Source organism: Wyeomyia smithii, chromosome 2, assembly GCF_029784165.1.
Source record: "Wyeomyia smithii strain HCP4-BCI-WySm-NY-G18 chromosome 2, ASM2978416v1, whole genome shotgun sequence".
NCBI lineage: Eukaryota > Metazoa > Arthropoda > Insecta > Diptera > Culicidae > Wyeomyia > Wyeomyia smithii.
The window spans coordinates 194311856-194325866 of record NC_073695.1 but is presented as its reverse complement, the minus strand read 5'-3'; the positions used below and the strand labels follow the sequence as shown (position 1 = coordinate 194325866).

At 36.9% G+C, this 14011-nt stretch overlaps 1 protein-coding gene across 7 annotated transcripts in view; it reads left to right on the top strand.

The window, feature by feature from the left end:
- Positions 1–14011, top strand: part of LOC129724986 (solute carrier family 12 member 4) — a 318737-nt gene that overhangs the window by 231318 nt on the left and 73408 nt on the right. For all 7 annotated transcript variants that reach the window (XM_055680331.1, XM_055680330.1, XM_055680329.1 and 4 more), the window contains 2 exons: positions 6053–6135; positions 7198–7300. In XM_055680331.1, the coding sequence (XP_055536306.1) occupies positions 6053–6135; positions 7198–7300 (186 nt within the window). The remainder of the gene's footprint in view (positions 1–6052; positions 6136–7197; positions 7301–14011) is intronic.

The following is a 14011-nucleotide window of genomic DNA, read 5'->3' as shown; positions in this document are numbered from 1 at the left end:
CATAACAATCATTCGGGTATCATTTCTGAACGTGCTATTTATAAGCTTTCAATCCTAGCAAACCATCGCTATTAAAAGTTACACATTCTCAAGCTTGCAAACGACAACTTAGAGCAAAGAAATATATGGTAGCTTTCTTTGATGATTTTGTTTCAGTATTGCCTGCTTTAGGCGGAGCGAGCTACATCTAGCGAGTGTTTCACGAAAGAATCGTAAATGATTGCACTCAAGCGATCGCAATGATTCTTTCAAATGTTGGCTGCTTGTAGGCTGAATTCGGCTACTCCACGTCGTGCTTTCACCGTGATATACCACGATGATTCTTGGTGATTTCAAGTATCAGATGCTAATGCACCATGCTACAATTTCCGTAAGCATTGATGATACCTATTTGCTCCGGCAAGCAAACAATTGAACGCAATCTAACGTTCATTTGGATTCATAATTTTGTATCACTGGCGATAATATCTCAAAGCTTCTCGCGATAATTTTGAATGCAAGTGAACTTGGATACAATAAATACTATCGTGTTTGAATCATTCAGTCTCCTTCTATGGTATTCGGAACTCTTAGAAGCGAAAAACAATCAGCAGCGTTTCTATGGAAAACTTGTACGCGAGTGGAAATAGTTGAACGATAACTGATAAATCAAAGAACACATTTGCATGAAATACTGCTAGTGAGTGAACTTTTCCATGCTTGTTTATGACATTCATGACATTTATGACATTTATGACATTTATGATATTTATGACATTTATGACATTTATGACATTTATGACATTTATGACATTTATGACATTTATGACATTTATGACATTTATGACATTTATGACATTTATGACATTTATGACATTTATGACATTTATGACATTTATGACATTTATGACATTTATGACATTCATGACATTTATGACATTTATGACTTTAATGACATTTATGACAATTATGACACACACTATGGTCGCTTTTTACGCTGCTTTTTTACTCTGATTCCGGAATTTACGCGGTTCTATTTTACGCGGATTTCGGAATTTACACAGATTCCGGGATTTACGCGGTATTTTTTTTACGTGGATTTCGGTTTCTCTTCATTCGGATTGCAGAATTTACGCGTTTTTTTTACGCGGCACGTATTTCCCGCGTAAAAAGCGACTTTAGTGTATATGATATTTATGACCTTTATGACATTTATGACATTTATGAAATTTATGTCATTTATGACATTTATGACACTTATGATATTTATTGAAATAATCCAGCGGATGGACTTGCGGATCGACTTAGAAGAACTAGGACACGATGTTCTTAGAGAGAAAACAAATCACGTGTTTATTCATCAAATGTTTATTTGGAAAGAAAGAGGAAATAGCCAAACGGAAACTGCCTAATGACAGTTGCATGAGCGGTACGTTAGATGGGGGCAAAACAGTGATGTAGACAAAGCAGAGTTTGCGTCAAGGTTAATATATTTATCATTTATGACATTTATGACATTTTTCATATATTTGACATATTAAACATTTTCGATATACACTAAAGTCGCCTTCTACGTGGGGGGTACGTGCCGCGTAAAAAAAACCGCGTAAAAAAACCGCGTAAATTCCGGAATCCGCGTAAAAAAACCGCGTAAATTCCGGAATCCGCGCAAAAAAAATACCGCTTAAATTCCGGAATCCGCGTAAAAAAAACGCGTAAATTCCGGAATCCGCGTAAAAACAAACCATCGTTAATTTTGCATTCCGAGTGAAGGGGAACCGAAATCCGGGCAAAAAAAAATACCGCGTAAATTCCGGAATCCGCGTAAAAAAACCGCGTGAATTCCGGAATCCGCGTAAAAAAACCGCACAAATTCCGGAATCCGCGTAAATTCCGGAATCCGCGTAAAAAAAACCCGCGTAAAAAAACCGCGTAAAAAGCGACCTTAGTGTATTCGACATTGTTGACATTTTTGAAATTTCTGTCAGTTTGGACATTTTTTGACATTTCTGACATTTTTTGACATTTTTGACATTTTTGACATACATGATATTTTTGACATTTATGACCTTTATGACATTTTTGACATATTTAACCTTTTTGTCATTCATGATATACTTGATATTCTACACATTTCCAACAGTTTTGTCAGTTTTGACATTTTAAACATTTTTGATATTTTTGACATTCGTGAAATTTTTTACATTTCCAACACTTTGCCATTTTAGACATTTTCAACAATTTTTGACACATTATCATTTCTGATATTTCACATTGCTGATCGTTTTGACATTTTTAACATTGTTGATGTTCATGTCAAATTTGACGTTTTCGACATGTTTGCCTTTGGTGCAGTTCTATAACAAAACATGCAACCACTTTTGATCTGGCTGAAACTTCGCACAGATTTTTCTATGGGCTAGAGATGTCATATGTTATTTTGTGCTATTGGATTTCAGAATTTTCAGAAGGGTTTATGTAAAAATGCTATTGAAAACAAATATTTTTAGAGATAAAGCAGATTGTTTGATCGCTGTAACATCTTCGGCAAAGTTGTAGGTCTTTGTCTTGCTTTGACTTTGTCTTTCCGAAAAAAATATACATCGTAGAAATATAATTGTTTTTCAAGAAAAAAGTCTCAAACAATTTAAAATTTACTATATTGGAAAATATAGTAAAGCGGGCAATGTATGTAGTTTTTCAAGCATGCGAAATATGAACGAGAACTGGAGGTGTGATTGAGAAATAGTGTTTCTCAAACAAACGAGACTCGAACCCGCAATCTTCGATGTCACCGGTATAATATTTTCGCCAATAAATCTACTGTGAAGATAATTTCCCCTATAACCAATATAACCCCTATAACCAATTTACTATTGCATTCCGTCCCAAGTGCGCCACGATCAACCACACACACTATCTTGCGGGAGTTTTTGTAACTGAAACAGTATGTCTCTTCACGCGATGAGTATAGTGACTTCGAGTTCGAGTCCCGTCTGGATGAGAATTTTTTTAAATATAAGTTACACCTTCTTTGTCCTCGTTTATTTTTCGCAAACTCGAAAAACTACATACATTGCCCACTTAACTGAACATGAAATGTAGTCATAATACCAAAAATAATTTAGTTCGTGAAGTATCTCAAAAAGCTCATTTTTGTAATCCTATTTTTTTCAAACTTCATTGATTGTTATCTGATCATGAAAAAATGCAGAAAAAAGTTGAAATTTAAGCTTAAGCTTGATGACCGCACATTTCTCAGTTGCTCTTGCGTGATCAATCTGAGCTAGTGAAGTTGCACAAAGAACCACGTAAATGGCTACTTGGGATTAGTTTGCCATTTTCAATGGACAATAATTCAGTAGCTACCGCTTGGTATGGATCGATAACGGCACCAGCCACGTCCTTGAGATTTTTAGGGTGAGTAAGTAAGCAGGTGTAACGGTCGTTGTTGCCGCAAACCTAGTGAACCTTTGCATCTCCACGACTGCGACGGAAAGGAAGAGTTGTGTCATCGTGGTAAATGCAAAAAAGCAAAGCCTTGGTGCTACATTCCGATTCGAAACTTGACCTTCTGTTTATTAATACACAGACTTCGCAGCCGACTGTTTAGTGTACAGGACAATTGCGGGCCAGCGCTACGATCCTACTGACACTAACAGTCTCTCCCGAGCCGAGACTCGAACCTACGACGACTGGCTTGTTAGGCCAGCATCGTACCTCGAGACCAACCTCGTTGCAGTCGAAAAATGTTAAGCGCGAAGTTGACTCATTGCGAAAACGGAAGATGAGTTTTTTTTCTCATACCTCGCAGGCCTATATGAGCGGCGTGCGTGAATGTCTGTCTAGTACTATTCCCGAGTATCCTCGAAAAGGCAAATGCACTTCGCCGGGCGCGAATTTTAAAAAGTATACGCGCTATTATAGAAGGGCTAGACCGAGTTTATCTCTGCCTCTCCGCAAATGTTGTGGAAAGGGAGGTTTTTATGTCACCGTGGCAATTGACGGAACCAAACTGAAAAAAAGGAAAGATTATTGCTTTTCAACCGTCCTTATGAGTTTTGGTGCCATTAACCAGCTCTGATGTTTGTAAAGTTTTCAGAGACCTCAATGAAGTTTTCTCGTAAGCAACCCTAGAAGCGACGAACTTTGCAGGCAATCACTTTGCAGTCTTATGGTGCACCGTTTGTTATTTTGATAAAAATTAATCTTTTTGAAATACGAGATTTTGAAAAAAAAATAAATTAAAATAATTTTTTGATATCTTTTCTCAATCATTTTTTATCACTGTGTACATTCTTTGCAAAGACAAAATTATTATCTTCATCTTTGCCAAAGACGTCACGCCGATCAAACAAACCGTTCTGGCTCTAGAAATATTTGTAATCACTATTTTTAGATAAGGTGCTTTTCGCGCCAACTTGGCGCTGTCAGCTTCTCTCAAAATTCAATGAAACTTTGTAAGTGTGGAGGTCGTACTACCCTTAGTAGCTTTGCTTACTTTTTTTTAATATGTCTAGACTAACATATGAATAAGTCTAAAGTTCTTAAAATTCATTTTTATGAATCAATATATCTGAGTAATGAGAAGAGTTAGAGAAAAGTTGTTGATAATGACTTTTTGGAGATTGTCTGAACTTCCATTCGAAAAATATTCAAAAAATTTAATTTGAGAAACTGCACCAAAAAATATTTTTAAAACAAAAACTGATCTCAACAATCAGTCCTATCACATTTTTTTTTTTTAAATAAGTTTTTTAGATAGCAAATTCAGTTCCCTGAAACTTTTCTGAACAAATCTAAATGGGCACTCTTAAGAAAAGAAAAAGTTTTAGCAAGAAAAACATTTTTCTTATCCCTATTTTCTCAGAAGAAATTTTATCCAACCAAATTGTCTATGTGAAAAACTTGTTTTGAAAAAAAACTGACCTGATCGATTAAAAAATCGAAACCATTTTTTGTTCAATTGTTCAAATACATTTTCGAACGATCTAGTTGATAGTAATCTTTCACTCTTCTCTTACTACATCATCAGTTTTTTTCACGCAACGTAGCAGCATAGCTCGAAATATTCCACCTAAATCATACTCACAGTCACAGGCAAAATCGCACGCGGCATGCAGCAAACTTCACAAGTTTCCACCATGAACCATCCACCCTGAGCACCCCCGGCCGGGTTCAAACTTGGCTGACTGCCGAGTATGGGTCAATTGTCAGTGGGAAAGACGCCTCCAATTTCAGTATGATTTATTTGCCTTTCAAAAGATTTCGGGCAATGACATAATTCATTTCCTCTCTCGTTCGACTATCGGTCCTTTTTGACACACACACACACTGTACTGCAGGAAACTGTTTAATGGTTGGGGGAAGGCTGGTAAAATTGTTCGATACGATTCGACAGATGATTTCGATGACACGGATCTCTCCCTCTTCCGTTTTCTCCTTCCTTCTTCTCCCCCGTTTTTGTTTTCTGGCTTTTTCTCTTTATCTCGTTATTTGTCTCTATTTCCTATTTCCGAAATATCAGAGAAACACCTAAATAAATGAATTTTGTACCAGTGTTACAATACGTTCAACATCCAGCGAATTTCCGCCTCAAAAAACTTGTCGCCGTATAGTAATTCGGCGGTAGAAGTGATTTTACATTTGAGCACATTTGTGAAGTGAATTTCCCCCTGACAAGGGATATGCTAGCGGTTGTTCGGCAAAAGTTTTCCATCCTACCATTTCCCCCGAGGCTCCGTGTACACCGAACCGTTCACGGAACCGCATTCATTAGTCCATCTGTGTGTAGATAGTTCGGTAGTTTCTCATGTTCATTCATCCCAGCCCCCGGGAAGTAGAATCAATTAGCAGAGCACTATGAAGCCACCCTCACGTTTAACTTCCATCTAACGCCATACTATATCATTCGCTCTATCAAAGACAACCACACCAGCACACACATATCCACTTAGATGGTGATGATATTTTACTAAATGCTGTTTTCCATTCTCTTGTTCCCACCCTCAACGAAACTGATGCCTACCGTCCCGGAAACTGCCTCCTCTTCCCGCGCTCCATTTCGTTCCAGACTATGTTGACTGCCATTTCGATGTCTGCGATTGCCACGAACGGGGTGGTACCTGCGGGCGGGAGCTATTTCATGATATCAAGGTGAGTAGAGGTATCAAAACAAATGGTAGCCAATCGTTGACAGGGACATCCTCTCTAATATGTTCTAGACAGGAACAATAATCAATCATTTCCTTCGAAGCAATTTCCAGGGATTTTCACGAATATTTCAGTGGAATGAAATAATTCAAAATGAACTTCGAATGGAATTATCGTTCATGCTCCACTGAGACTACTGTCAGTAAAATATGAGTATTACCCACTGAATTTAATTCTGTTTTACACTTTTGAAATGCTCGAGAGGAAACAAAATTTAAATTTTTGATGCAAGGAAAACCGATTTTTGACTTTTTTTGTATTTATAACATTTTTGACATTTGAAACATTTAGGATTTCTTGCATATTTACCATATTCAACATTCCTCGAAACAGAAAACAAACATGCCACCAGTACACTTCACGGATCAACTTTCACTATCATCACTTTACAATGCCCTATTCAGAAGTCAACAGCGGGCAAGGCCAACAAAGCCGACAATCCCTTCGGCATATTTACTTTCAAATCAAATGTCGGCATGCTTTCTCCTGATCTCGAGCCTCGAACAAACCAGCAATCCATGCGAGCGCCTTTCCAGAGCACTCGGTTTTCTTATTCGATTACGGAAACGCAGATTTTTATTATTTGATATTCAGGCTCGGAATCACATCGGTTACCATGCCAGACCGAGAAAAGTTTTCTCTTGCAATAACTTGAATGTCCCGGCAGCTCAAGTTTCAATTATATTTAAAAGTTTCGTTGTGAGTGTGTTGTTCTTTATGGCAATGTACACCGGAAACTTTCAGTTATCGTCCATCCGTTGCTGCTGGTTAGTTGACGGAAATAGATAGAAAAAAATATCTTCTAAAGTTTTCACAACACAACGATTATCGCTTTTGATGCTTTTAGCATTTAATTTTGTTTGTTATTGTATTGTGTTTGTTATTGAATGGAAAACGGTTTAAACAAAACAGCCTTTAAGATTTACCTAATCAACAAAATCGAACATTATAAAAGATAGGTAAACATTTGTTTGCTTGCTAAATCTTCTAACCTATTATTTACAGATCGCTCGGACCTGAATTCGGCGGTGCGGTTGGGATGCTGTTCTACACCGGAACAACGCTCGCTGCTGCAATGTACATCGTCGGTGCGGTTGAAATCGTGCTGGTAAGTAGCATATACCTCGTAAAATCTGCAGTTCTCTTTTAGAAGATTAGTTCAGTTTGCGGACTGCGTCTCCGTTCCTGGGCCCGTTATTGTGCCAACCGTTGAAAACGCGAATCGATCATAGCTCTTGAAAACAGAAAAAAAAACATTTCTGTACAGTATAAAAAGTTCTTACTTTGGCACGGTTGTTGTTGTTGTTTTTTATGTATCGTAAAAAAGACTGGTACACTTTTTTAAGACAGTGCGTTTGTAAAAGTTACGTACTTATCTGAATTCTTTGACTTACTTTGTCATGAGATTGTTTTGATTCGCGCCAAATCCAATTCACGAAAATCGGAAGGTTGAGGTTTCAAATCCGATTTATGCTTACCCATGCAACATGTTTTCAAATGAGACTACTCAATATTTGTTGTTTTAAAACTTTTTAACGGTGCATGAAACTTTTCCGGTTACTCTAAAGAAATTTAAAAGAATTGAGCAACATTTTGTTATTTACGTGTATCATTCTCGTAGCTGAACACTAGAAGTTGCTCAATAGTTTTCTTCAATCTATTTCCAACTGCATATTTCATTATGCTTTTAAATAACGATAATGTCACATGATGTTGCATATTATTGTTTCACAAATGTTTTCTTCATACGAAAGCAAACTAGTGATGAAAATGTATAGCAACAACTTGTTAAAGCATATATTTGCTGAAATTACCACACAGTAAACAGCCATTTTCAATATAAATGAATGATAAATGATTATTGTTGGAAATATGGTTCACTGAGCAGGGTTTTCTGAACTATCGTTTCCCAAAACATTGTTTAGAAATTTGGCAAGTTTGAATCATAAAATTTCTTTTTACAACACTTTATAAAAGGCGCGTGAATAATTACGAAGTAAAAACATTTTTTGCACGGTAAATTTGAATCACAGGTAGAATTACATACATATCAGAAATGTAAGAAGAAAAAAAAATCGATATATTTGAGGTTTTTTATAATGTATGTGCATAGTTATATAAAACTTCGCGACACCATCACCGAAGAGTAATGAGAGTAAAGGTGAACAAACTGAATTTTATTTCTCCTCTCTTTTTTTCCTATACTGCAGCGGCTATCGATGCAGATGATGATTTCACATAGCACTGTTAGTTGCATATAGGCTTCACCTCTTGCGCATTTTCGGTTATTTACAAGTTGAATAAAAGCAACGGATGCGAATTATTACAATCTTTGAATGCTGCATTGAGAGTTGCATTTGCTTCATTCCAACAATTATGTGTTGCTTGGGTATTAGATGATATAGTTGGTAATTTATTGAGGAACAAAATTTTGATACGTTCTACGGCGATGTGCATATAAATAGTCATGCGACCTCGTTTGTTTATAATCGGTGGAGGCCCTTGGTCATATACTCATAATTTTCAGATGTATGGTCATTACAAAAAGTTGTTACAACTGTATTCATAACCAAACTAGCAGGTACTGAAGATCTTAATTTCCTTTTTGTGTATACACTTTATCAATATGTTACAATTTTCTACGCTCTAAAATTTGCATTCAGTGCTTTGACATTTTGCCGTATGCTTCTCTCTATCATGTCAAAAGCATGCATGAAAATTTCAAATTCAAAGCCACTCAGGGTAACAAAACAGATTCAATGAGAATATTAAAACAAAAGTGTCTTCTATCAAGCGTATTTTTTATCTTCCCATTCAGCTGGAATATCGGCCTTCTCTCCTCTTTCAACGTTCCTACTCCTAAACAATGACGACGTAGGTAGAAAACGAAATTCCATTGGACTGGCGGGCGGGTGCTTCATACCGAAATCGAACGTAATTCGAATCACGTTGTTTGCATTTCGGAGAATATTTGGACCTACCACGAAACGTCTGCACACGAATCGTCAAGGGAATTGTGAGAGGTGTTTCGTACCAGATGATTGAAGCTGCTAGCGATGTGATAAATTATTCCTCAATCTAATCGAGTTTGCCGGTTGAAATGGAAAAGAAGTACGAAATTGGTTATTATGAAACAATAGACAAGCCGGGTACATAATTTTTCAGCCCGTGCTGCACGTTTGATAAACCACACAATCCTAGGATTTTCAGTTGCAAAGAAGGGGAAGCCTAGCAAATGGTCATATTGAAACATTTTACCGACTAATTGAAAAACTTAATAATTTTGTACTGGTTACGCATATCTGAATGCAAGGCAATGTGTATACTTGTCCAGAAACTAAAATTCTAAACAATCTTCTCTACTTCGAATATTTTATATCAATTTAGTAGACTTACCAAAGAAAAGATATTTACCTCCTTGTCCAGTTATCTGGTTGGTTATTTTACATATCTCAATTTTTTAATGAATTGTACGAAAATACAACTGTTACTACCGTTCTAGTTTCTCATTATGACGGATTTCGCGTCAACCCTCAGCCGGGCTTGGCAGCACTCTCTCAGAATTTAATAGAGCTTCGTGGGTGTGTAGGCCTAACTAAACTGAGCATTGCATACTTTTTGTAAAAACTGATCTAGTGTAACATTTGAAAATGTCTGTAGTTCTAAACCTTTTTTCATATAAATCGAAATAGGTATTTAAATAATAACGAGAGTTAGAGAAAAGGTTTCAAAGGCTTGACTGTAACAAAACTATCTGAATTAACTCTTGAAAATATTGAATAAATTGAATTTAGGATCCCACACTGAAAAACATTTGTTTTAAAAACAAAATGTGGTATAAAAAATATTTATCTCAGATGTTTTTAAACTTAAGTTTTCAGATGGAAAATTTAGTTGCCCAGGACTCTTTGAACCAATTCAAAATGGGAACTAGCAATAAAAAAAGTTTCTATCCTTTCAATGTATAACACTATTTTCAGTTGAAAATGATTCATGGGCATGAAAAAGTCGGTCGTTAATTGTAGTAGGAACCAGAGTTTGATGGTTTGAAAATACTATCATATTACATCAGAAATAGGATCATTCTGTTGAAGTTGAAATGGAAAAACATGCTCTAAGACCACAGCTTAAAAAAAGTAGAAAGGTGGTATCCAAGACAGGATCACATGGTTGACGTAAGACTACGTCAATTACGCTATTCAATACAGGTTTTGCCCTAGAGCTCAAGCTGGACAAAATGAAAGTTTGTAACTCTTCAAACATTTCTGTGCATTTTGATGCTCCATTTTTTTCCTGTGTGGACTCATCACTGCGACCAGAAAAATTTATCTTTTGTGATATCGCCCGTGTGTCTGCTGTATCTCGCACTTCTGTTATTAGCAATATCACTATTGAAAATAAGTGATATGAACGTTATAATTCGTGCTTGTGTGTATGCCCTTCCTTTCTACGCTTACTATTCCGAACCTCGCTGTCTCCTTCCAATATTATCGTCAATTACTATTTCCTGAGAGGTTTCAGATGAATGGCCCTATAACCAGTTTTATTGTGATAGGGATTTAATTTTGACAAGAGGTATTTGTCGAGGTATTTGTCGAGGTATTTGTCGAGGTTTTGTGAAGGTAGGGCTAACGGGGAGCCTGAGAATAAACCCATGCTTAAGTTTGTTGACATCAAACGGCCCTGATTTGACTTAGATTCGAACCCACGACCACGCGCTTGTCAAAGCGAACTCTGTAACCTTGCGGCTAAGAAGCCTCCGTGGTGCTTCTAGCAAAGGTAGAAGTGCGTCGAGAGGCCCTAAAGTAATTTCACGCCGAGTTCATCGCTTCTACGTTTGCATAAGGAAAAACTTCATTTAGGTCTCTGAAGACTTTACCCACTTCCGAACTGGCTAAGGGATACCACAATTCGAAGGAACGGTTAGAAACTACAACACTAGTCAAAAAAAGCAAAACAAAGGTTGCCCTGAAGCTCAACCTGAGAGAAAAAGTAAGGAACATAGCTTCATGAGAATCTTGGAGCCCCTAGCAGAGATAGAAGTGAGTCAAAAGGCCGCAGAGTAATTGCTCGGCGAGTTCGTCGCTTCTCGGAAGTTCGTCGAAAAGTCGGAAGTGCGTAAAGTCTGCAGAGACTTAAAAGAAGTGTTTCCTCAAGTAAACGTAAAAGCATCGAGCCCGCCGAGCAGTTACTCGGCGGCCTTTGCTAGGGGCACCAAAATTCACAACAATGATTAAAAAGCTATAATGTTTGTTTTTCTGGGGCAACCAGTGTTTCTATTCATTAAACTCTTCGGTTATAATCTGGTGGTCCTCTTAAGGGTCGGGCAACACGCCACAACTTGATATACTGTAGCATGGTTCACAATGTTGCACTCTTGATATCTGCTTCCATTCGATACAAGAAAAATTTGATAGTCTTCCTTTGAAACAACACGATACAACGTATTATTTTGTTGCGTGTCTAAGAGCGCTATCGTTCCTGTTTGCCACGAAATGTGATTCATGTTTCATGCATTCCTATTACTTACGAAACAAAATCCCCTAGGATCTTGCGAAACTGAGAAAATGACATAACTCGAAAAAAGGCGGAGCCTCTTACAACATGGATCTAGAAAAACTATCGCTAAGGGCTATGGTTATAATAGCTAATATTGTGTTTCTAATCCCTCTAAAACAAAAACCAGACAAGACAAAATATGATATTAAATAATGAAAACTACAATTGCATTAAAAATATTTTATTCAAGATAATTACACATATTTGAAAGACGTTAGCGAAAGATTTTTATCAAATTTACAAAACTAATCTGAATTTAATCAGAAGTTCGGTGTGTTTTGCTTAAATTGTTAAGTTCATTTAAGAAAATTTATTACACTACATTCAAAATATTGGAACGTCTCAGGCGAGAGGATTGAAGTCCATTCTCATATCTGCCACCAACAAACGCCAACGCAAATAGAATTGTAATGTTCCCCAGTCGCACAGCTACGATATGCAACACGCGACAGCACAATAAACTGTTGCGTGACGCACCAAATTTCACAGGAATGTTGAAAAAAAGCTATAGTCTTTCTGGAGCAGCTATTTCGAGCTTTAGGGCAGAATTTTTTCGCTTTTGTCGATCGAAAATTTGAGGAAAACTTCACCTATAGCTTCTTGCTTGATTTGTAACGTTTATTTCATTTTTTTTGACGTAAGACTACGCCTTTGTTTTCTATGCTAGATTACATTTTGTAAAACTGAACATGAAACTGGTAAATGTTGCGTCAGATTTCAAACGATTACAGCAAACGAACGACTCAATGCATCTTAGTCATTTATCATCGGTGGATAGATAAAATGTGTAACAATTGTTTGATATAATGTTTAAAATTGTTGCTTTACTGCTTAATGGTGAAAATAGGTGAAAAGTTCCAAGGTCAAGACTGCGTGTAGAAAATTCAGTTTCATTCTTGTTCGTCACACGGTAACGAGTGGAGTATGGCTGTTAGAGGTACGTGGCATTAGGATACGAGAGCTGCGTACGAGTCAACTTTCAGGCACTGCGGAACACCTTACCTTTATTTTGCATATGACAGCAAGAGGTACCATCGTATGCTGCAGCATATTTTGCTGGCACAGCTACCGGAGGGCAGAGCGGAGAGCAAATTTATTATGTGCGGTCAAGTGCGATCATCAGCGTTCTGCAGCACACTTTTCTATTTGAAAATTATGGAATCAGAACTTTTCAGAACTATGAATGCTTGAAGATAGAGTTAGGAGAATTTTCGAAACTACTACTAGTGTGAAAATTTCATGTATTTCTCAATAATCATTCTTATAATAACGACCAAGGCACCAAATATAAACGATAGTGTTGCCTATGAATGGTTATCGCAGCAAGATATAACCCTCATATTAAGAAAATTCACTGCTAAATTGGGTGATTTTCCGGTTCAATTGTTCCTTTGTACCCAGTCGAACACCGTTATCGGTCCAATATCGATAACGCAGATTAGTTAATCTAGAACCAGGGTAATTTTCGCATAAGAAAAGCACAAATTATCTTTTGGTGCTCATGACAATAGCTCAGTAGTATTGAAGGCGTTTTGTTTCGTTTCTTCTTCTCGAATCTGCGTCGCTTCGCCTGCATTGCAAAAATTTACGCTCAACTCGATAGAAAAGACTGCGTGTAGAAAATTAAGCTTCATTCTTGTTCTTAACTCGAAAGCAAGTGGATCCATTATACCTGTGTTAGATACACGGTGTATAAAAGGCGTAGTGAAATATGTTAAACAAGAGTTAAAATAAATATTTACATTCGTCCTACGTCACCATTTCATACAATCCCTAGGGCTGTATACCTTGTAGTATTATTAGTGGTGAGGCATTTTTTACTGTTCATGTCCTGTTGTTATTTGCTGTTGTTGTTTTTTTTTTTTGCTTTTTTAATAATGTTTGATTTTTTTCCAACGGTTTTGATGTTGTTGCCAAGGGTTTGCTCAACATCATTTTCAGATTTTCTCTATATTATTCTGAACTTCCTCTTTGATAGTAAAAAAAATAGAGATGAATCTCCCCGTACCTTCAGCAATAGCAGAAGCGAGTAGAAAATAGATTAAAATCTCGCAATCCTATAAGCATGTGGTCCCTACCCTATTTGATTCCCGAAAACCTAATTATCGGTCGATAACTTTTATCATCCTTTAATTACTAAACTAGGTTCAGAATTCAAAACTACCTGCGTACATATTTTAGTTAAGGAGAATCACGGGATTAAATTCTTAGCAGAGCTTGATAGGCTGTGTCTGACAGTACTGGGCTGTTTCCAGACCGT